Here is a 25,984-nt window from a genome sequence, read left to right as displayed (position 1 = left end):
AAAAAATGGTGAAATAATAAGATGCTAATAATAAGTTGCACAAAAATGTAATTATTTAAAAAAACAATAAAAAAAAAAACATTGAAATGATATGAATATGATCATTATTATTATATTATCTAAAAAAACAACAGTTTTGATAATGTGACTATGACGCAAGAAAATTAATTATAAAATATTGTAGTAATAATAATAATAATAATAATAATGCATTTCCTCGGCAGCAGTTTTTGGGTTTGCAATCAATTTATATATTTTATTTTTATTTTATTTCATTTCATTTTGAGGAAGAAACGTGTATAAAATACAGAATGTTTAGTCTGCTGACGATGACTGGACCGGGTTAGAAAAAGACACAGGCAACGCAATTTTAAAGTTTTTGAAAAGCAGAATTTTCCTAGGTTTAAAACTTTCAAATCTAAAATACAGAAATTCTGCCAAAAAAAAATAAATAAATAAACAGAATGAATAAATAAATAAATATATTTTTTTAAAATGTAAAAAAATGCTGAAGTGTTCAAATTTAGGTAGCTGCCAAGGAAACACTATTATTATTTTCATCAGGTTTAACCTGACATGCTAAACCAATAAGTAAAGGGTTAAAACTGCGATGAATTCTAAACTTGAATCGATTAAAACGAAAGAAGCGGCCGAGTGAAGTGTAGTGTTTTTGACGGCGTGAGGAGAGGTGTTGGAGCGATAAGGAGGCCTGCAGGAGGTGATGAGAGGAGATCATGTGGAGCAGAAGAGCGTCGAGGCCTCTTCTTTGAAGCCGTCATCATGCTAATTGAAACAGCATTGTGGGCACACGGAGAAGATCTGGATCACATTCGCTGCCTTTTATTCAATTTGGCTCATCAGAAGGGGCACGTCTTACCCCAGCTATCTCTCTTCTCTCCCGTTTCTCTCAGCACATGCTCATAAGTCACGCAGCTCCCCTCTTGCCCCTTCCCGAGCCCCTCCGGGATCGCTTCAGAGAGATTCCCGTCCCAGACGGCGCAGGCTGACATGCCACTTCTTCACGCTTCTCACCTTCGACTTGAAAGCACCTCCAGATTTACTTTCAAGGACCCTCGCGGAGGATCTTTGACCACGCACTTTCTAATTCAAACAAATGAGAGCGGAGGGCTTATCACTCACCCGCAAGGCGTTCCGGACGAGATGCGAATGGCCCGCTGATAAAAACTAAGTGCTTCGAGCGGCCTGTTTGAGAAAATAAGGACATAATCATCTGGAAAATAATTTCATAGACGCGATGCTGTGTATCGGGATGTTACTGGGGGAAAGAAATCGCGTCAAAACTAATTTCACTCAAAAAATTGACAGTAAATGTCACAATTATTTAGAAAGAAAGGGCAAGTAACGCACGTTAAATCTTCAAGACCTAAATAGTATTTTCTTACATACTCCGATAATCTTTCATTTCATTTATAAAAAAACAAAACGAAACATTAAATAAACCTGATAATGTAATTAAAACTGAAATAAAAATGTAACTCACACACACACACACACACACATATATATATATATATATACACATATATATATGAGTGATATACAATGAGTAAACTGTCAAAATAAATTAATAAAATTGTATTATATTTTTATTCGTATACATTTTTGTCACTTTAAATAAAATAAATATTACAAAAAATGTAAAGAAAAAAAGTAAAAAAATGTAGTTAGCTGCCAAGTAAGCATTTATTTATTTTTTTAAATTTTCATTTAGTTTAGTTAAAAAAAAAAAAAAAAAAAAATATATATATATATATATATATATATATATTTTTATATATATATATATATTTTTTTTATATATATATATATAATTTTTTTGTTTTTATTTTTTTTATATATATACATATACACACACACACACACATATATATATTTTATAAATATACATATATGATAACACAACTGCTTCTTCCGAGTAAATATGTTGTTTTCTCAAGAACTCAATCCAGTCTTTCTCTGTCACACACAGGTGGAGTCTCTCTCAGAAACACACATGATTATACAAACACAGGTCATGGCCACCCAGGCCTCGTCATTTTTTTGTTCATCTGCAGCTGTATTTAGGAAGCACGGATGATAAATAGCCTCTTTTCTCCTCTCCTTTCTATCCCAAACTCATCCTAACTCAGCAGCACATCATCGCTCCGCTCCAGAACGGCCTTCCTCCCACCAGCAGCATAAAGACGGACCTTGGACGGCATTTCCAAACAAAAACCGCTCCCTAAACCTCTCCCTGACGCTCTCCTCCTCTCCACGGCCCGGCAACCTGCTGGACAGACGTGACCGGAGGAAATCCACTCATTGTGACCCCCATCGGCCGCGCTCTTCCTCTTCCTCTGTATATGGACATTTTCCTCCGGAGCCTGAGCGAATCAGAGCGAGAGCTGGGAAAACTCATTCGCTCCGCTTCCTCTTCAGGCTTTGTTAAGCGGTCAGGTCCAGGAACGGCTAGCGTGAATGACCGAGAAAAACACTTACAGCATCTCACGTCATGCGCGCGAAAAATGTATTTCATTTGTCAAATGAATTTGTTAAAAAAAAAAAAAAAAAAAAGTTATATTACTACTACATTATTGTCATTGCTATTAGTATAATTTAATAAAAATAGGAAATGTGTGTTTTAGATTTTATTATCATTGTAATTGATTTAGTTATTTTAATCATTTAATTATTTTATTTTATCAATGGTATAATGGTGTAAAAGTCTAAAAAGTGCTTGAAACCAACACAAATATAAATATTGCACCTAGGAACTTCACATATTTAAATATTTAATATTATATTATTTAAATTATATTATTATTATTACTACTACTACTACATGTATTATTAGTAGCTTTACTCAATGTTTAAATGTTAATATATATATATATATATATATATATATATATATATATATATATATATTTTTTTTTTTTTTTTTTGTGAGTATTTATTATTTATAGTGTCCTATATGTTTGTGTTTTGTGAGTATTTATTATTTATTAATTATTATATTTATATATATATATATATATATATATATATATATATATATATATATATATATATATATATACATATCGTTTGACAGCACTAGATTACAGTAGCTTAAATAAATATAAAAATACAACTTATTGATAAATAAATAAATATATTAAAACTACACTTAACACACATCATCATCATCGTCATGGAAATTCTTTTTTGCAACTGATCGACACCTCATCTCTTATTCAGTTCAGTTGTCTGGACACTTGCTGGATGTGGAGGAGCGCAGGGATCAGAAGAGAGGGTGGGACTCCAGCAAGTGCGCTTTATCCTTCCTCTCCAGACACGAGCCAGGTACAAACACCAGCTGACAGCAGCAGCCTTCGGAGACTCCCGAGAATCACGGTAAGAAACAACTTTCTTTCTCTCCGTAAACCGATGAAACGCTCGGAACTCTCAGGAACGATCAGGAACGATCAGGAACGACCAGGAAGAATCTCGCGGGTTTCTCTAGAGCGCGGACTGAAAGAAGTGACGAGGAACCGATCTTTTTATGACGCGCGGATTGTGGAATGTTTTGAAACTTTTGGATTTTGGGATGTTTTGCGACTTTATCGACTCAAATATGACTTTTAAACCCATTTTTTATTTAGCCTTTTATTTAACTCTGAAGGTAGACAGAAAGAAAGAGTTTTATATTCTGCGTTCTATATGGTTAAAATGTAATTATAACTGCGTGAAATTGATATTGATAAAAATGACAGAAACTATTTGCTATAGCTTGTACAAACAGAAAAGCGGATGTATTATTATCATTATTATTATTTTAAATGAGTTGAATTGTGTTGATGTAATCTGGAACAGTGATGCTGGTTGTGTTGAATGAGAGAGTGTTATGATAACCTCTGGAAGATCCATCTGTGACAGTCACCTCAACCTTTGACTCAGAACAACATCAGTTGCCACTCTCTAAGCACTTCAAGATGTTCACTTCTCTCTCTCTCTCTCACACACACACACACACACACACACACACACACACACACACACACACACACACACACACACACACGCTGCTGTTTGAGGAGAATCCTCAGTTGTTGTCCATGTGCTCATCATGAAGTGGCTCCAGAAACAGAGTCCTCACAGCTGGGCTCCAGCTCTCTCTCTCTCTCTCTCTCTCTCTCTGTCTCTCTCTCTCTCTGTCTCTCTCTCTGTCTGTCTCTCTCTGTCTCTCTCTCTCTCTCTGTCTCTCTCTCTCTCTCTCTCTCTCTCTCTCTCTCTCTCTCTCTCTCTGTCTCTCTCTCTTTCTCTCTCTCTCTCTCTCTCTCTCTCTCTCTCTCTCTCTCTCTCTCTCTCTCTCTCTCTCTCTCTCTCTCTCTCTCTCTCTCTCTCTCTCTCTCTCTCTCTCTCTCTCTCTCTCTCTCTCTCTCTCTCTCTCTCTCTCTCTCTCTCTCTCTCTCTCTCTCTCTCTCTCTCTCTCTCTCTCTCTCTCTCTCTCTCTCTCTCTCTCTCTCTCTCTCTCTCTCTCTCTCTCTCTCTCTCTCTCTCTCTCTCTCTCTGTCTCTCTCTCTCTCTCTCTCTCTCTCTCTCTCTCTCTCTCTCTCTCTCTCTCTCTCTCTCTCTCTCTCTCTCTCTCTCTCTCTCTCTCTCTCTCTCTCTCTCTCTCTCTCTCTCTCTCTCTCTCTCTCTCTCTCTCTCTCTCTCTCTCTCCACGTCAAAGTCTTTTATTTTAAAGTCATGCAAATGTAAAAATGTACGACGACTGATTTTGTCTGATCACCACCCAGTCCGGTTAATTAACACACACTTAAGCAACCAAACGCTGCAATAGAAGCAGGCTCTATCACTTCACCATCGGCTGCCGCCCTTCTGCTGCGTTTGGCTCACCTCGTGTCATCTTTAGCTATGAGTGGCAGGTTATTTCTAATCCCGGTCGGCAGAGCTCGTCTCTGGGATAAACAGTGTGAGATTGATTGAGGTCCTCACCTCTCGTGTGTGTGTGCGTGTGTGTGTGTGTGTGTGTGTCTTGTCCGCAGGCCTCCGTCACGGCAGCTCCAGCTCGTAGAATGAGTTACTACCCGGATCCAGTTTCCTCCTGTCAAGCTCTTCAACCGCCCGACTGTCTGGGTGTAATGGTAAGACCTCCAGCTTCCACTATAAATCACCTCTGTTTGGCCTGAGCTGCCTATTAGCCGTGTGTAAGAAACAAGTGAAAACACACTCAGCCCCACAATCTGTTGGCATGATATTCACTCGCACTTTTAGTTTTAAGCTCAGGGAACAACATGTGCGGCATAATGTTGATTAATGCAAAAATTAATTTCCAAAATACTGATATAAAAAACATCTACATCTAAAAAATACCCATTAAGCATTAAGATACCTATGGTTTTGGAAGTATATAGCCACAAGATCTTTTTTTTTGTACAACATTTTACTTTGTTGCCATCAAAGCATAACGATGCATAAAATAAAACTCATTTAAATAATTTAAATGATTTATACACAGCTAATAATTTAAATACAACTAATATAATGCAAAAAGAGTTTTATGAAGTATTTATTTGAAAAAAAAAAAGAATTATTAGCGTAAAATAAAACTCTTAAAACTGTTGTGGTCCCTCATTGTAACATTAATTCATTACTTAGCTAAAATTAAATTATTAAAGCTTGAATATCAGTTTAATAAACTAAAGCTTAAACCCAGAAGTGAAAACGTTGTCATCATTAATGCAGTTTTTTTCTTCTGCTGAACACAGTTTAAATCAAACAGCTGCCGGTAGCCATCGACATCCATGCATTTATTTATTTGTCTATCCACGTGTGTTAATGCTAACCGTTTGGTGACCCCCTAAAAAATTCATACAGGTTTGGGGCAACTTTAGGGTGAGAAAATGATGACAGGATTTTCCTTTTGGGTGAACTATGCCTTTAAATAAAAATTAAACATAGGCCTATCGTGGCGTCCCTTTAAACCGTTCAGCCGAAACCTTTATTTTATTTATAGTTAATGCGTGATATTCCAGCTCTGTCACTGCGTCCAGGTGTTTCATACGCCTTTGCTATTATCTGAGCAGACGCAAAGGTGAATATCAATGTGAATTCAGTGGCATTGAACGGATGCGAACCCTCGAGTGATCCGTCCCCGACTCCGGAGCTACAGCTTTTTCTCCATTCAATTTAAATAAACGCGCGAGGCAGGGGGAGAATTAGTATGGGAATGCGTAAAGGGAAAAACATTTACCTCCTTTTAACCCCCATCCGCCCCGTCTCGGGGGTCAGAGGGGTTAAGGTAGTTTGTTGGAGCGCTTGTGAAAGAGAAGATCTTAACGGTCCTGGCGAGGAGTCGTCCGGGGCACATCGGGATTCGGCGCAGGTGAGAGCGGAATCAAAGGTGTCTAATAAAGATTCGGGCATCAGTATGCAGAGACAGGGCTGTTAGCGGGTCGCATGCTAATGCTCACGCAGGGACTCGGCGCTCAGATAATCTGCTCAGGTGGCCTCGTGGCTTTTGAAATCGAGACGCTCGTCTCCCACCGCGGTCAAAGGCTACGCGGAGGGGGCTTCCCTCCCGGTTCATTCATTTGCATGCGCCGAAGAAGAAAAGACCACCGAACTCAGCCTGTGCTATTAGCACCGCGCACTGAAACCAGAAGATCGCCTGGTGTTACCGTGTCTGCTTAAACGTCTTGTAAAAATTCCCTTCATTGTGAAATCCACTTGCATTTGCACTCTCGTTACTATACAAGCGATTTTTTGTGCGAGTCATTACTTTTATAGTGATTTCAGAAGGAATGATGTGCAAAGAAGCAGAGTCCAAATCTAAAGAAAGAAATCCAATTCCCAACCAAACGATTCTCACGAGTCAGTTCCTTTCAATGAATCAAAACACGTACGGCGCAACCGGTGCAGTTCAATTCACGAACAAAACTCTGAGCTGGTTCTTTATGAATAAATAAATAACATTTTATTCTTTTAAGTTCTAGAAACAAATGACGCGAGTCCATTCTACTTAGTGAATCAAACAGCGTTGACTCTTAGAAGTCAGTACCTTTAAACGAATTAAAAAACTGTTTAATCCCAGAACGAACGAGTTAAGAAAAACTACAGTAAAAGTAGTGAAAATGAAGGAGGTTTATACGTCCATTCTTCTTCGGTTCTTTCGAGTCGGTTCTTTTAAATAAATCAAAACTCAAAGAACACAACCAGGGTCATCCAATGAGTGAACGACTCCTATCAGCTCATTCTCATTTTCCATGCATTATCGGCATTATTTTATAAAAACAATAAACATTACCATGTTATCGCTTGCTTCATCTGACAGATGCATGCTTTCAAATACACACGGATTTTATTCGTTTTAAGATCAAAAAGAGTTAACAATTTGTAACTATTTATGTTTTGAAGGTTTTCCTAGCGGGGGAATGAATCAGATCACATTCTTTGCATCTTTCCTCTTTTTCCATCCCGATGCCGTAGCACCCATCGTCAGATATATCTGATTTAACCATGTCAGCGGGTTCAGGGGTGGCATTGCCCTTTGCACGGGACGGGACCCTCCTGTACCCCATAAATCCCAGCCGTCCTCCTTACTTCCTCCGTCATCATCCGTATCTCTCTCCTCTCTCGACTTCTCATCTCCGCTCTCCCCATGACTCCGGCGAGGGACGTTCAGACAGTTAAACACCATCCTCCAATGAGCTCCGCTCTATAAAAGCGCTGCCAGGACTCTGCTGATAACCGCGGTCTTAACTCAACAGCAGGTTTATCAGATGGGCAGACAGACAGTAGCTCAGATACAGCAGCTTCGGTCACCACAGCAAAGCCAGGTCACATGCAGGGAATATAATCTGCAGACGCACAGTGTTAAATAAATCTCTTCTGCGCTCAGGTGTAGTGAACCGGGTCTGTCGAGCTCCAAAATGAGCTCCAATGAAAGTCACGCACGCTGTAGTTCGAATCCTCTGACGCCATTTCTTAGTTTTGTGATTGAAATCTTTGTGGGTATTCATGGAAAACCTCGCCATAGCTGATGAAGAGTAGATGTATGAATCACTCTTTGAAGCTTGCTTTTAATCAAACGATTCGTTAAAAGTTCAGCTCAAACTGCGGTCGAGTCACGGAAGCACGAGGTTATTAAAGTTGAGATTATTCAAATCTTTTAAAGCCAAGTGTTTTTGCACAGTTATTAGGTATACATAAATACAAAAGAATGTATATACTTTGAAAATATGTAGTGTTTACATTTTAAATAAAATATATAATTAATTATTATATTCCAAACCATTGAATTTAATGTAATTTAATGTAATTTAATTTTTTTTTACTTCAGTGTCCAATTATTGTGCATGCACTAAATCTGGTGTGTGATTTAATTAGAAACAATTTTCACACTGATATTACATTTTAAAAACAATTACAAGAAAACGTCAAGCAAACATTGAATTAAATATAAAATATGGAAGCAGAAAAAGCCAAAAAGGATTGTAAAACATACTCCACTCATCTTTTCAAATATTTTACGTTATGGAAATTATAAAGAGTATGTTTTGAATTAATTATGCATAAGTTATAATATTTATCACGCTATAATGTATGTTATTAAAATATAAGCTTTTTGTTTTAACTAACAAAAAAAGGCCGTCACTTTATCTTTACAGTTACATTATCTTCACAAAGCACGAGAGCTGCTCTGAATGAATTCGTAGCAGTCACACAACTAATTATTATTTGCGCCACAACCAGCCACGCTCAACACTTTAGTCTTGATAAATCGTATCAAAGAGAGCTTGCAGCTTCTTCGAAATGGAAAGAAGCTCTCTTTTTTTTTGCAGACAGATAACATTTCAGAGAGATAATCTAGAGCAGACGCATGCGATCGCCCTGCATTAATGCTGATTTATTCACCGCAAAGATGCTTTAGATACGCTGATACCAGTTAACCTGTTCCTGCACCAGCAGTGAGCATCACGACACGAATCAAAACCCCACTGAAAATGGGACACTTTTGAGTCATGCGTGCGGCTGGAGATTTCATATCAGCTTTCTAAAACAAGAGAGCACAACAATCTCCTCCAAACGCAACGCTCCGCTCACAAAAACAGCATTGTTTCATCCATCTTAAGCATTCTTTTCAAGAAGTTAACCGAGATGGTCAACAAGCCGAGGACAATGCCTGTTTACCGCGCACGCACGTCTTCTACACAATTGCAAGTGATGGCATGTGCTTTCGGCCAAAGGAAGTTGATTTGGCTATTTCAATGGATCTTTATCTGTCACAAATTGTTTTGTAAGAGGTATTTTCCCTCAGAATGAGGCATTCTCAGAAAACGTCCCGTGGATCTGTCGGCCTCTTAGAGATCTCAGAGGAGGATTTGGGAGACTGAGTGGCTAATGCCTCCGTGTGTTTACCGGATCTTGTTTTTGAGGGTATTAAAAGGTCAGAGTTGATCCTGGATCAGTTTTCTTTCAGCAAAACATATTCAAACTATGACCTCTGATTCCAGAACACAGATTGATGTTTCAGTGTGTTTTAATGTGTTCTGAGCATAGTTTAAGTGCTTAAGTTATGAATATAAGTTAATATAATATAAAACAAATAGTTTTTTTTTTCTCACTCACACACACACACACACACACATATATATATATATATACATGCATTTAGGTATGCACAAAAAAAAAAAAAAAAAAAAAATATATATATATATATATATATATATATATATATATATATATATTTTTTTTGCTGGCATGCATATGGCTATTTTGGTGCTAGTGTTTATTAACATTATAAGCAATTTTCACAAAAAATCTTAAAAAAATGAAATAAAATAAATAGCGGTATGACCCTGTTGAGGAACCAGTTGACTCAGCAAAGTCCTCTGCTAGTGTCTCTCTTTCATTTTCTTTCTTTTTTGCCTGTCTGACTTCCCCTTCTCCTGGCCTGACGTCAGAGTCCCACCGAGATCAAAAGAATAAAAGTGCTTCTCAAGCGCTTCGCTTCAAGAGAAACCCGAGCTGCCTCGGGCCACACAGGGAATTTCATATGTTAAAATCTTAGCCGTTCACCGATGGTAAGCGGTCATGAATGAAACCCCTTGAAAGACAAAAGACCTTTGCCACAAAACGGGTTCACATATTCTGCAATTAAAGCGCTCTTCAATTCATCCAGTCATCACTGTAGCTTTTCTAAGTAACATCTCCAGCTTTGGCTTCAGCAGTGTGTGTTGTGTTTGTTTGTGTAGAGGTTGAGTGGAGGGATGGCGGTGACTGTGCCTCCTCATATGTGTTACCCACAAAACCCTGCTCCACCCAGACCCCTGTACGGCCAGCACTTCACCCTGCAGGAGGTGCCCAACGGACCAGAGCTCGGCCCCGGAGGTAAGACACTCGTGTGTGTGTGTGTGTGTGTGTGTGTTCTGGTATACATGATTTACGAGGACACAAATGTGTATAATGACATGGGTATTATAATATAAACATGGTTTATGGAGGACACTAAATGGTGTTTTATGAAATAAAACCTTGCCAGTAGCTTTTTGTTAGGTGTAGGTTTGGTGTAAAATACGGTTTGTACAGTATAAAAAAACACCATGCTTATAGAGAGTCCCATAAACCGCAAGTTTATGAAAACTCATATTTGAGAGGCAAAACTAGTTGCAAGCAGTTGATTGTAGAGTAAAGAAAAAAATGCATGACTCAAAATGAGGTCAATATACTCTTGACACAATGAAATGTTGAGACCTTTTCGTGTATGCGTGTGTGTGTGTGTGTGTGTGAGACTGTGAAATGTGCATGTACGCAAACACACACTTCAGATTTGTGGAGGAGGAAACTGTGAGGCATCTGGTAAAAGCATCTCATTGGGGGTCAATGTCCCCGTCGTCCCCCAGAGAACAATGTTTTTTCTGCCACACTCAGTGCGTGTGTGTGTGTGTGTGTGACGTTGAATGGAGGAGGTGACTGCATGCTCTGGATTTTTTCGTCCAGGACATTTTTTTTGTTTATTCAGAATGAGAACATTCCTCCCAGTGTTTGACATCAGCCTCCCTGCTTTTCGAAAAATGCCAGAAAAAGCGGCGACATGCGCCATCTGTGTGTGCATGTGTGTGTGTGTGTGTTGGGACGGATCCAGCAGTGGCACCAACTATCTCGACACCTCCCCAAACGGGACACAAGGCCACAAGGGTACAAGGGCGCGAGGGCTCAGCAGCGGCCGTCCTTTTCCCAAGCCTCAGGGCCCCTGGGGGACCGGGCCGGGTCGGGTTTGATGGGATTTGCTGATGTTTGTTGCTGGAGCCGCTCACTGAAAGCCTCCAGCTTGGCCCGAGTACGTTGCACCATCATAAACAACGTCAACTGGAAAAGAACGACCTCTTGAACTCTTTCCTCGGAGGTGATGCATGTGAGCGCTCTGATGTTTGGCGTTGTATTTAATACGATGGGCCGTGTGTTTAGAGAGGATCCAGAGACCGTTTCTTCAGTCAAGGGTGAGGCACGGTTTAGTCAGATCTCGCCTGTGTGAGACGGTAACCTCAAAACACACTCTTGAACTGCCATCCAAGCCAGCGCTTGCAAAAACCGTTGGACTGCTACAGCTGCTAGTCAAAATGAAACAGGCCGCCCTCCTGTCACCCGAAGATCTCATCTGGAGCAGTTAGTGTGACTTCTTACCTTGTCCTTTGATCTGAAGTCATCAAGCACATAGGTGAGAGCAGTTGAAAGCATGCAAACTTAAAAAGAGGCTCAACTTCTCATTTTTGTGGCCTATTACAAATACATTTAAATACATAGCACACGTGTTTCAATAGAAAGGCTATTAAATGTTTGTCAGTACATTCAGCAGTAACTTCAACCATATGTCATAGACGATGAAACGAGTCTAGAATGAAACTACATATGACATCCTACTTACTTGGGTCAATGTAATTCCATTTAATATCAATTCTACGTAACTTCTTTGCGTTCAGTTCACGTTTAAGCATATTCTTTTGAAGCTTATTATTAGAATTAGAATTGAGACATCGTTCCCAGTCATCTCAATGTCAAAAGTGTCCCAATTTATCTGATTTAATTCCATTTTTTTGGAAGGAGTAGAGGTGAATTCAGGTAAATGGGGACACTATCGTCTTTAAAGGGTCACTCCGGCCCATAATGAAAATATTGTCATTAACCACTTACCTCCAAACACGTACAAGCTTTGTTCATCCTCAGAACACAATTTAAGATGTTTTAGAAGAAAACATGGAGGCTTTTGGCCGCCAAGTGAATAAACACTGTCAAGGCCTAAAAAAGTATGAAAGACGTCGTAAGAATAGTCCACCGTGGTCCTGCTTTATTCAACAATTCATCTCCTCCGTTCAGCTGCATTTTGGAGAGTATTCGCTGGAAGCAAACTCAATAAACTTATACGTAGTTTGCACTCAGCTGGCCATCAGTTTGCCATTTAAACACACTTTTTTGTGTTAAAACACATGGCAAAAAAGTATATTAAAGTTTATAATAAATGCTTGTCAGTACTTTAACCATATTTCAGAGACGACAGAAGTAATTATGACACTACATAAAAAGGCACTCTACTTCTACTTCGGCCAAAAAAATCCCAAAATCATGCAACTATGGCAATCACTGTTGACCGAAACAGCCTGGTTACAAACTTTCTTCTACAGGATTTTCTTTTTTTTTGTGAGGTATTACTTTCAAATCAGCCAATATCTGTGATTTGCAATAAGGCCCAACTTTTTGTTGTTCTCTACAACCAATCCCTCGCACAACCTGCTGATTAACTTCCATGGAGAGCGATCGGGGACCGGCAGCTTTCCTCGCAAGCTTTTTTCTACTAATTTGGTACATGACTTTACGATGTTAAGTGTTACCTCAGAGCTGACAGACTCTGTTTTCCGGTTTCGGGATTACGCCTGTTTTTCCATCCCTTTTCACGACAGCAAAATCGTTCGGAAAGATGTGACCAAATTTAGTTCCTGATGTAATTTCCAATGAAAAGGCTGACTAAAATTCTGTTTGGCTTTCCAGACGTCACTTTTTCCCCTCTGTCCTTTCTCAATACCGCCCGATCACGTGCGAAAGCTGATGATGTTTAACGAAGCGGCGCATTATTGGTGCGAATGAAGGTGGATTTTATTCCGTGACTATTAGAAGCAGCAGGCCGGCCCTTGGCTTCCAGGTGTGCCGCGCGACACACCGTAACGCACATAGACGCGAGCAGACACCCACGTGTTCTCAGACGGCTTCAGCCCTGCATCTGGATGCTGTCGGCGCAGGTGCAGGCAGTTAAACCAGAGACACACTGTAAACGGCTTTTGCGTTCGACACATATGGGACCTTTGTCAGTTTACTTCAACGTGTCACACGCTGCTGCTCCTCAGGTTCATCGTAATTATTTGTCCCGTTTCACGAAGAATGCGTACTGCTCTATTCAGCATGCATGCGGTCATGTGACGAATAGAGCAGATTTTAGCTCTCTACAGTCCAGATGTGAATGCTGCTTATCACGGTGCGCTTCCAAAGATAAACCCGGCGACCATTATGCAATAAGGAGGCATTTTCTGCATAAATTCTAGTGAAATCTAGAGATTTAACAACGATAAAATGCTTTAAACTGAGCAAAGCAGGCAACTACACTCTTATCAGCATCAGTCCTTGTTAAAAAGAACCATGCTGAATTGCGCATTTGTATCTTAATAGTTTATGTTTGATATAAAAGGCCACTTGAAAGGGATGCTTTACTCTAAAATGTAGTTTTAATTCGTTTACGTGACTTTTTTCGTCAGTAGGACAATACAGAATATTTTTAGAGCAGTATTTTTAGCTGAAACTGTGGCGCTCTGTGATTCATAAAATGCAAGTTCACACCTACGTCAAAAACAGAAGCATATCCACCTTATTTTTCGCCGTGGAAGTAAGCTGTTTTCTGTGAATTGTGATTACTATTGGGAAAGAATGGGAAGGACATGAAGGTGCAGTAAACAGTAAAACTGCTCGCAATACAAACCAGTGTGCTTATAATAAAGACGGTACATTAAAATAATACGATGTGAAAAAGCCACTGGAAGCTGGATAGAGAGCACAAAGTTAATACAGTATGGTCTTATGAAGAGAAGCATTCAGTTTGTGCAAGAAAGGTAATTACAATTAACGTATTTAATTAGATTACTTTTTTCCAAGTTACTAGTAAAGTAACATTACCTTCATTAATTTGAATAGATTTGCTTTTTCAAATAAGTCAATCGCTTTGCGCAGAGGCACTTCCTTCAGCATGAGGCTTTTAATTTCACTTTGCATTTGCTAAAACTTGAACTTTTTGAGATCTGCATGAAGCAGTCAAAGCACTTTTGCACATAAAATGTCTGAGATCTGTAGAGGGTGTGTCAACAAAAAGAAAATAATAAAAATGAACATTTTAGCCAACTTAGAAGTCCTTTTAGCCAGCATACGTCCAGGAAAGAGAGGATGAATGACCACCCTTTGCATTACAATAAAAATGCTTCCCCCGTTTTATTATAATATTTAAAAAAAGCTACCCTCGTTGCTCAAATCACACACATACAGAAAACCCAATGACATAAATGCTTGCACATACATATACACATTCTCACAGCTCCATCCATTAAAAAACGCTCTGTAAACTCCCACATCTCTCTCTCTCTCTCACACACACACACACACACACACACTCACTGACAGCTGTGTTATGCAGCTCTGGCACTGCTGGCTTACATTTTACGTGATTTGACAACTGGACAGTTGAACTGAGGAGAAACTGCAGAGCTGATATTGAGAAGTGTGTGTATGACGTTGTGTGGAAGCACCTTTCGGTGTGTGCGTGTGTGTGCTAAGTCTGTATCTGTGTGTGTTTGGAGGAGAGCGCTGTCTCTGATGAGGGGCACGTCCTCGCGGGCCAAGGCCCATTTTTTCTGGGTTAAAATAAACAGACGACTGACGGGGGTCTGGGGGTTATGGGAAAGGAGGAAACAGTGATGCTAATCAGTCCTGCACACACTTCCCCCAACTGTAAAACAAAACAAGAGAGAGAGAGAGAGAGAGAGAGAGCATTTTTAGCCGCAAATGCGCATGAGTGAAAGTTTAGGACTACAGCTCCACTTTGCGAGGTCAAGTGTCGAAACTAACTTCAGTTCCCCTCCAGATCATTTTATTTCTTCATTACGGTTTTTCGCAAAGGCGATCCATGTTACGGTGTTACAAAATCAAATGTATAGGCAACAATTACACAAGAGGAACATTCTTAATTTGCATAATTAAAGGAACAGTTCACTCAAACGTTGACATTTTGTCCATCTGTAGAAAATAAAAGATCTGAAAGGGATAGTTCACCCCAAAATAAAAAATAAAAAAAGTTTTGCTCATGCTTTTCAAAACTTTCATTCATCTTCAGACAACAAATTAAGATATTTTGATGACATCTAAGAGCACTTGATCTCTGTTTTATGGCCCTGAAAGTATTTTATGTCTAAAGTCTTACACCTTTACTGTAAGTTTAACTAACTGCATTCAGTATGCATTTAAACTATAATGCATTTTCTTTAACTTTAAATGACAAGAAATGAATTGTCTTTTGAAACTAAGCATATATTATTTGTGTAAGTATTTTAAGTATGCTACAGTGCACTTATTTTTCTTAAAGGCTCGTGTGAAACTTCGCTTGAGGCATCTGTAACTGATTCGTAAGACGTGAGAGTAAATCCCTTTGTGGGCTGCCGTACTTGTGGCTAAATCCCCGTCCGTGTTATCTGCATGGAAAAGAGCGTCTCGGACATTCTGCCTAAGTTCTCATTACATGTCGCACAGAACCATGAAAGTCATACAGATTTGGAATAACATGGGTCAGGACACTGAATGCACGCTGCCCGTGTATTGCGGCATTCCTGCAGTATATGATGGACTGAATAGGCCAGCGGCCTCTGACCTGTCAGATCAATGGACTGAGGAGCAGCATGTGGCCTGTTGCGTGCGTGCATGTGTGTGTGTGTGTGTGTGTGTGTGAGGACAGAACGACTGGGGGCAGAGACGCCAAGAGAGAGGAGGACTTGAGAGGGCGAGATGGAGGGATGTAATTTAATTTGCCACACAATGGGGTGAATAGCAGACACGTGGTGGAGCTAATGGAGGAGAGAGATGTGCTTTTTAGCAGTGCTAATTGATAAGAAAGAGCTTAGCTTTTGTTCAAGAAGTCCCCCTCCCCACCGGTTTGGGACGCCGCTGGTAAACCCCCATCTGCTGTCCAGGGTCCTCATTAATTCACCAAACACACACACACACACACACACACACACACACACACACACACACACACACACACACACACACACACCAGCAATACACAAAGACAAGTGTGTCTGCTACATGTTTATGTGTGTGTGTGTTGATGTGTGAATGTTACATTGTTTCATGATCAGTATCACTGTGAGAAAGTCAGTAACAATCCCTCGGTGTGACTTTATTTTGCCGAAATGTTTCAGCTGGGACTTTTTTTCTTTTTTTATCATGATATAGATACTGGATATTTACTACCGATATCATATTTTCCGTTTTAACAAATTTGATCAAATTTTAAAATGTTCCTTTTGTTTTTACTTTTTTATTTATTACATGAAATAAATCAATGTAATAAACTAAGTTTAAAAAATGTACTTCATTACAGCTTATTTTTAACAAATTGAAATGTAATGTACCGCATTATCCCAAAAACAGGAATGGATATTTAAAACTTTTTTTTGGTAACTTTTGGCGAAACAAACTGTGACCGATATGAATTATTTATAAATGATATGGTATTTTCGGCCGTTCCCAGCACAAACTCATCTTGTTAGCACCCGTGGCTTGATTCGTGATGGATGTCGTTATACAGATGTTGCGCTGCTCAGCTCTTCTGATACCTCATAACCACCGAAACCATGACAACAGCACAGTGGCAGCGATCAGAGAAGCTGGGTCTTCCTCCAGCATAATGAACTCCTTAACACAGCCTGATTCCCCTCCTCGGGGTAAATTCCCATACAACTATGAACAGTTCTGAGGCAAAGCACATGCTTCCAGTAAGTGTGACGGGCCAGGGAGCGAGAGACGTGTTTTTCCTTCACCGTATCCTGGAGACTGCTTGTTTTGGGGAGTCAACAACTTCTGATGTTGCTTGCGACAAGCTGGAGAATGAATGAATTTCGATTTTATGAATCGAGACCAAGACTCCCCCCGTGTTCTTGCAGGATTTCGTATAATTCCAGAAGCGCTGGCTACCTCGAGGAGGTTTCTGAGAAATCCTTTTACCTTCCAGCTGGTATTTGGGTACTTATCCCAGCCGGTTTGTACGCAACAGTTTTCCATCCTATAATGCGGCGGCCAACAAGACCATGACGAATACACACTGAGCGCTCAATGATGTGTTCGACAAAGTTAGAATAATTAAAATTTTTTAAATGTGCTTTCTGTTTACAAAAACTGCATTTATTTGATTAAAAAATGCAGTAAAATCAATAATATTGTTAATTTTTTTAGGATTATTTTTATGTCAATATGTGTTAAAATGCATATATATATATATATATATATATATATATATATATATATATATATATATATATATATATATATATATATATATATATATATATATTTTTTTTTTTTTTATTATAATATTTCACAAAATATATGATTTTTGTTTGCTTGCTTGCATTCTATCAAATCCTAAATTATTCGACCAGTAGTGTAATATATGTGAAAACAGACCCATCCGATCACGCATGATACAACAGAGCCAAAACAGATTATGAAACTGAAAAGAAAGCAACAAAACCGTGACAGTCTGCAGGCCGGACGTAGGCGTCCTTTCTTAAAAGGAGAAAAAGGGCCACTCAGCAACCTCTGGCTCTGATATTAGTCAGCAACCCCATTAGTCTTAATGGCCGCCTCTGGGCGCAAGGGAGCCTGCGCTGTCCTTTTAAAAGTACATACAAGGAGCTCATTAAGACTTAAAACAAAGCGGAGCAGTGAGAGGGGGTCGAGAGAACGAGTGAATGAGTGACTGACAGAAGGGGGAGAAGTGCAAGATCTCCTCCTTCCATTAAGATCCCTTCCCCCTCCCAGCTCTCATTGACGGGTTCTTGCGACCACAGAAGCCCCATAAAGGCTCGGCCATTTCCATAATCGCTCATATCTGTCGGATGAAACACTATCCAGACAGCTTAATGGACACTCTGAAGAATCCCTGTTTAAAAATCCATAGCTAATCAATAACGCTGGCTCCCCGGCCTCTCAGCGGCGCTCGCAGATGTGCAGAGCCGTGCTCGCAGCCCGGTATTGACCCGGCTAATAGGGTTATTCTGAACGCGAAGACCTGGCCTGGTCGCGTTTCTTACCTCAGCTTTCCATCGCCGAAGCTCTTTGTGGAAAATCCGGGAGGTCAGAATTAGTTTTACGGAAACGCACGAATCGGCCCGTGACGTAGCTAAGTGTTCTAGGCAACCGTTCCCACAGTTGTCAAAACCGTTGGGCTCCACTTAGGAAACGAGCTGATCCGCGCATGAAAATTGCAGAGGCAATCTGTTACCATGGAAACTAATTAAGTTAACGCAGTCGCAGGCCCTCGTCCCTCCGCCTCCATTCACCTCCTTTTAGACGCGAGTCAATCTTTGCTCAAATCCGTAAGTAGGGTGATTCGATTTCTGAAATTGAATTTCAGCTGTTCACAACACGAGTCGAAGCTACCAGATATATACGTTCGAGTCGCTTTAATGCAAATATAGTGAAATTCTTTAAACGCTAATTAGAATTGAGAGGCGAATCGGCATAGTAGAATGATTCATGTGACAATGAAGATCGGGAAAGCTTTGATCACAGCAGTAAATTACATTTTAACATATAGGCCTATTCGCATAAACTGATGTTCACGGTATTTTTAATCAAGTAATTGCTGCTTTGGTGAGCGGAAGAGACTTTGAAGACAGGCTTTGCTCAAATACACAAGTCGGGTGATTTGAATTGTTCGTATCCTTTTTTTAATATATACAATACACTTTTGCACCAATATTAATTCACGGTAATGGGTTCAAGGTGCTTAAAAGGTGCTTCACAACGATGCTATGGAATAAACCTTTTTCTTTACCAATCAGTCAAATGTTTTTTTAAAAGAACCATCTCTTTCTCACTATTTTTCGCCACAAATAACCTTTTTACGAAACATGTTGAAGGTTCTTTATGGAGCCATTTAGACCAAAAGGTTCTTCTATGGTGTCGTGAAGCACCTTTATTGTATTAGAATGATTTCTGAAGGATTGATTGGAAAATTCAGCAAACTTACATTTTAAATATATATTCAAGCCGAAAGCCATTAACGGGAAGAACATTTGAAAAATCAGAAGAACCTAGAATAGAAAAGCTCCATGGATGTTAAAGGTACTTTATGGAACCATCGATGCTGAATAAGAACCTCAGTATTTAGTAGCATAACGGTTTTCTTTCAAAAACATTAAGTAATCATCAATGAAACAAAAAGATTCAGTCTTTGCTCAAGTTGATTCACTTAAAATGTTTAATCTGAACCGTTCACAACCCGAATCAAAACCAACCAGGTACGCATTTGCTGACGTTTGAGTGCTGTCTAATGCAAAAAAAGTGTATTTATTTTTTTTAATTAGAGGTGTCTGAAAGTTGGGCTCGGTGTGGCGAGTGGATCCTCTGTAAAGTCCAAAGCTGGGTTTTTACTGATCTAGTCAAGGTGGGCAGGAAATACGCTGAGGTGTTTATGAGGGCTGGGTCGAGGTTATGAGAGCACTCGTTACTTTCAGATCATTTGCAGACTATTAGCCAGACGGGAGACGTGTCTCTTTACCGTCTTCGGTTGCTTCCACCGAGTTCAGCTGAGCGTAGCTTCAGCCATTCACGATGACGAATGGGATGCTAAAACACGAGCCAGCGCGGATTACACTGTTTATCTGTGTTTTTAAATAGACTGAATAGTTTTCTTGCCCTTGGCAGCTTTTCCTTGAGAGAGTGAGGTGTGTCGTATTTATCATTTGGAGGTCAGCCTGCGTCCACCTTTTGAAATCGCTGAAGAACACCACATCTGAGTGCATGGGTGTTTGCGGGCTATTATGGTGATGTGACACTTTCAGCGGTGTATTGCATCAGTGCAGTTAGGCAACATGTGTGTTGGTTTTTTTTTTTGAGTCTAAAGAAATTGCTCAAGACTATTCGCACAGATAATGGACGAGATGCGTTCTTTGTGAAACTGCTCTCTTTGGGCTTCTCTGTGTTGAATAAGCCCCTAACGGTAAGCGAAATTAACAAATGGGAAGTTCCCATAACCATTCAAGTGGTGACTGTGCCCAAGAAATGACCAGACTCTTTTCCAGGTCCGCCGTAATCACAGCTTCGTGATCCCTGGTGACCGAACGCTTAAATGCAACGCTCCTTCTCATTGGTGCTAAAAGAAGGGGTGGGGATGCAAAAGCCACATTTGAGAAGTGTTTACACTGATTTTTCAGCTGTGGCATAACTGTATTTACATAGGACACACAATCGTGGGAAACCGTGTACCGAGGTCTTGCGCGCAGCCAATAGAAAACAAGAAGGTGTGTGCTGATTGGAATGACTGGTAAATTTTCATCTGGCTCTTAAACATACAGTGCAAGGAAAAAGAGTAGACCGAGACCAAAGGGGCATCTGTTCCAAAGTGCATTATCACTATCTTTGCAAATTAAATGAATACTACTACTACTACTACTACTACTACTACTACTACTACTATTAATAATAATTATATATATAATAATAATAATAATAATAATAACAATATAATTACATATGAATATAATAATAATTATAAAAATAAAAATAATAATAAAAATAAAAATAATTTTGTATTATATATAACAATATAATTACATATGAATATAATAATAATAATAATAATAATAATAATAATAATAATAATAAAATATGTATTATTGTCATTATAAAATGTTTATTATTATTATTATTATTATTATTATTATTATTACAAATTGACATAATAATTTTTGAATAAAACATTATTTTAACAAGCAAAACCATTAGGTTCTGAGGGAGGAAGACTTTACATAACCAATATAAAATCGATCTGTTAAATAATACATTTTATATGAATGATTTTGCTTAATAAAATACAATTTTAAGTGGAATCTTACCGACAGAGGTAATCTTTACATACATAAACGCTGTTTCAGACTAGTTGTACGGTGTGTGTGTGTGTAAATGTATGTGTATGTGCAAATAGATACATACATTTTTATATCAATGGAGAAACACACACACACACACACACACGTCTATCACCCATTTTGCCGTAGCTGACCTGTTAGCTCTGAGCTCACAGCTGCTTCAGCGGACGTTCAGAAACGACGCGCATCTGTAACGCTCCGGCGTCGCGTGCGTCGCGTGCGTCGCGTCACCGGTCGCGTCCAGAGAGAGACGGCAGAGCGGAGCGTAATTGAATTGAAGCATCGTGTAACGCCGCCCCTTTACGCGGATCAGCCTCTTCCGCGCCGCACACAGAACCGCCCTGGACCGGGGTAACTAACAGAGGGAGGGAATGAAAGAGTGATTGAGATAGAACGGAGAAAGACAGAGGGAGGAAAAGAGACGCTCCGATACTTCAGAGATCGGATCCTGTTAAGGGAAAACCTGTGTCATTTCTAAGAAACTCAAAGCGCACCGACGGACTTTGGAGGACACGTTTGGGACTAAAAACATACAAACAGACTTTGCACATTGAATGCGTGACAATGACGGCAGCTGTCGATATTAAGCCGTTAACTATAATAAAATCTGAAAAAGTAGACGGTAAGTGCTCCGGTCGTTTCTCACCCTTCTTGTTTTGATTTCAGATGATTGCTAAACGCGCGTTCGTCACTTGTCCGGTCAGTTATGAGTAACTTTTGTGCACGCTGAGGTAACGTCTGTGCGCTGAAATCGAAATAATGTAGCTTGCAGTCATCGTTTTGATGTCAGGCAGAAATTCGAGGCGAAACTCGTTGCAACATCAAATGTTTTTGATCAGCGAGTGATAGACAGGTATAACAGCCTGCACGCGGCGCTCCAGATGTGCCAGCCGTTGAATCGATGCTATACAAAAAAAAATTTTTATTATGTAATATGTTAATTCTAACCTATTTGGTTTTTACACAGCTAAGTGAGCACACGTAGTTTACTTCTAGCCTTTCGGCCAAGTAAGTGAACGTTTTATGTGTTCAAGGAGGGAGGGAAAACTGCTTAGTTGTTCAGTCAGACCCAACATAAAGTTGCATACAATAGACTGAGACAATGTTGTATTATCCGGCAGTTGTGGGAAAGGGTATTAATTAATACAAGAATGCATACATTTTACTTTGTTGCATTTGTGACCCTCCTTTTTCCTCTGTTTTTATTATGTTATACATATTGAGATCATTTATTTTTGTCCCACTGGCCGCATATATGACCACAGACATATTTGCATGCATTCTGATCATGAGACAGCGCTAATGCGTTGTAGAAATCAGAGTTAAACGGTGTTTGTATTGTAACATGTTTTACATTCTTGCTTTTATGGAGCATTCAGATTGGAATGAAACACCTCTGGTCATGTGACTACTTCTACCAGTCATGTATAAATGTTCTTACGAAATGTGGTCATTCCTCATTTTTATTTATAGTTTACAACTCTGAAAATTGATGTCACAAATGTTACCCGCAAGATTAAAGGGGCACCGTGTCGTTTCATTAGTGTATTCAGACCGTATAGTATTTTCAGTCGGTTGAAGAGCTATGCAGACTTTTTATTGCTGTGGTGCAAGAATGAGAGCAATGCAATCGTTTAGCGAATACTGTACATGAGTCTGACGCCAGGCTGATGTTGACTGTCACACATGGCCTCATGACATGACACACTTTACCGCTTTACATAGTCGTGTTTCATTTCATGCATGACCAGCAGGCTTGAATTTTAACTACAAGAGCGATTATTTTCGTTTCAAGCTGACTTTCAGAATATTGCGTCATCCTAATGTTCTTGTGCATTTAGTCTAAGTTCATTATTTGGTCATTGGCTGAGCCCTGGGCTTTCTGTCCTTTTATGCGAATATTACGGGCCTCCTTGTTACTGCGTGATTAAAGTTTCATCTTTCTTTCTTTCTTTGTGTTTTGATTTGAGTGTGCTTGTGCAATCTCACACATGCATGTCATGGCAGGGAATTTCCCTTTTGGCGAAAGAGTGGTCAGTGTCAACTGAATGAAGTTTGTCATGATGCTGCTTCACTGTCCATTCATACCACATCCATTAACCCCCACTGCTGACCCAGCCCGGCTCAGGAGGGGCGAAGGGAGGGAGAGAGGGAGGAAAGATGCCATGCTGGTTAAGCAGTCAGCAGTCTCACACTCCCCCACTGTACTCCTGAAGACTGGAAAAAAAAGCAACGGGCGTGCAAGTGGGATGTTAGCACATGTCTCTGCCCAGTGGACTCTTTAAGAATATGACCCTCTTCTTTGGCCCGGAAGGGCAGAGTGAGTTCAGTGGCCGCTAGTTTTCCCTACGATAAAATGCTGACTGGCTTCGACCACAGCTGGTGGTTATACTCAGGATTCTGACTCCCAACCTGTCACACACACACACACACACAACCAGCTGTTAATACACCATGGAAAAAGGCATTCACCTTTGCAAGCATGTCAGAATGAAAGCTAAAAAATAATGACTCCAGCGTGATGTGCAAGATGTGATATGAATCATTACCACGCTTGCATATTCTCTCATGCGCATGGGCCTGCTCTCTTTTCACACACAGTCGCAGAGTTTACATTTACAAATGCACTGGCACATGACCACGCGCAGACACTCTCCAACACACATGCACAAGCTTTCTCCTCGCATGGAAAAACAGTTGTGTGCTGTTAAGAAAAAAAAAAAGTGCTGATACTTGCAGCGGGGGTTGCCAAAATATCGTGCTATCTTGCAAAACAATTTCTCAAGACGAGCTCCCTCGAGTTCAGTCAACCGTGAATGTTCAGGCCAGGGTGAACGGAGTGCACTGGCAGAGACTGCACGATCCACGTAAGACATGTTTACTGCTGGTCTGCTGCTTTAGTCTTCTGGAAGAATGGGTATGTGCACCTTGTGGGTCCCCTGTTCAGCGCAAAGTGCTAGTAGGAGTGTAAAGCTCAGGCAGACTGGCACGAATGATAGTTTCTAGCGTGCACGCGTCGTTAATACAGAGAGGCCGTGGACATTAAGCACCTGATCCCAGTTTGTATTGGGTCTTAAATCAAGACAAGCAAGCTGTGTCTTGAAGACAACGGCTAGTGCAAAAACAAGCCCGCCTTACCCCCCAACCCCCATTTGCTTTTTGACTCTGTTTATACAAAAGTGATGAATGGTTGAATTCAATCAAGAGTCACACAAAAGTTGTTTAGAGTTCAGTCAAGATTATCTGATTTACCCCGGAGACATGTAGTGCATGAAGAGACAATGGGACCTACACAAGAACAGGACAGCTTCGATAAACACACTTACATTCATTAATGGAACTGCTAAAATAAGATTGCGTATGGAGTTATCTCCAAGAACACACAGATAGCCTGGAAGCAGGAAAAGCTTGCTTCACAAGTTTGACCATAAGGCTTTTATAACAACACGATTCAGAGGTAAACCCATGTAACATCTGCTACCAAAATGGCTAATGCTGCTCCTACCCAGACGCTTTTGCTGTGCCAGAAGTCTTCAGCATCTTCTGAGAGCTTTGCTTTGAAAGGGGCGTAGTCAAAATGCTTGACAACGGGGTCACTCCTTTCATCTTTGCCCAAAGACTACTTAGCACAGTGAAATGAGTCAGCAACAACAAGAGAGACAGCCAGGGTTCACCTCCCACTCATTTCGGCCTAGAGAAATAACCCTTGATGAGGGTATCAGGTCTTCCCTTTCTCCTTCTCTCTCACTCTGTGTCCGTCTCAGGGTTCAGCGAGTGACAGGAATGTCTGAGGATTGGGTGGGCTGCCCATTGCCGGCGTTTATCTGATTAAGACACTGCGCTCTCTCTCATCCCGATCCCCTGCTAGGCTCCGCTCGTACACCCTTGCTTTAGATACCACATACTAAACACTAATGCAGAAGTATACAAGTGTGAAGAGATGATAATTCAAGCAGACAGTCATCTTCAAGGGTGTATTTGAAAAAATGGCCTGGATTCTCGAGTTGCATAACACATAGGTTTCTGTAATGTCAGACCCTTCACAATTTCACCAGGCCTAAGCATGCCTTGCTTATCTGATAGCTGTGCAAATACGGACCCTGGCAATCAAGGCTAGTCTGATGTGGGGTTTTATAGTTTGCTCAACAGTGTATGAGTCACTTCGAAAAGAATTTACTATTGTGAGGTGTAGGGTATAGAAACAACTTCATATTTGACACTTCACCAGACTAACTCCTTGAGGCTACGATGAAACACAGTTAGATCACAGTGTCTTGCCTACTGTTGTGAATGACTCCCCCTTTGCAGAATGTCCACTGGCTACATGACTCCCCTGTCAAAAATTCTTTCTGGTGAACACAGGTTTTTATTGTTCCCTTTAAAGTGTAGTCATCAAAGGGTGAAGGGAGGTCCTAGCCTTTATTCCTTCGAGTTATTGGCACAAGCTAATGGCACAAACAAACGTTTTCCGAATCGTTACATGCGTCAGAATGATTGAACCGTACGTCAGCACTGTAGCATACTTGTGAAAGCCATTCTGACCCACTTCGCTGTGTTGAAGTTTAAAGTCTTCCCAATAGTTATCTCTGGCCCTGCTTCTCTGAACTTCAAAAGACCAAAACAAAAGCAAAAGACACAGCATGTCCCAAAGCAGGGAAGAAATAACAACCACAGTGTATTTTTTTTCCAGCATTTTACAGCACCCATTTTCTCCCCTGTGTTCCATGTCTCTTTTTTTCCCTGCGTTTGTCTCTCTA

At 40.1% G+C, this 25,984-nt stretch overlaps 1 protein-coding gene across 3 annotated transcripts in view; it reads left to right on the top strand.

The window, feature by feature from the left end:
* Positions 1–3,266: 3,266 nt before the first annotated feature.
* Positions 3,267–25,984, top strand: part of ets1 (v-ets avian erythroblastosis virus E26 oncogene homolog 1) — a 42,515-nt gene continuing 19,797 nt past the window's right edge. For 2 of the 3 annotated variants that reach the window (XM_043264692.1, XM_043264691.1), the window contains exons 1-3: positions 3,267–3,396; positions 5,031–5,129; positions 10,242–10,377. In XM_043264692.1, coding sequence (XP_043120627.1) covers positions 5,061–5,129; positions 10,242–10,377 — 205 coding nt within the window. In that variant the 5' untranslated portion in view covers positions 3,267–3,396; positions 5,031–5,060. Of the gene's footprint in view, positions 3,397–5,030; positions 5,130–10,241; positions 10,378–21,582; positions 21,850–25,984 lie in introns of those variants that run through there. The other variant, XM_043264693.1, reaches the window with a different exon arrangement.

Source organism: Puntigrus tetrazona, chromosome 18, assembly GCF_018831695.1.
Source record: "Puntigrus tetrazona isolate hp1 chromosome 18, ASM1883169v1, whole genome shotgun sequence".
NCBI classification, from domain to species: Eukaryota; Metazoa; Chordata; class Actinopteri; order Cypriniformes; family Cyprinidae; genus Puntigrus; species Puntigrus tetrazona.
Note: the sequence above shows the minus strand (reverse complement) of the source record. Positions and strands in the feature narration are given on the sequence as shown.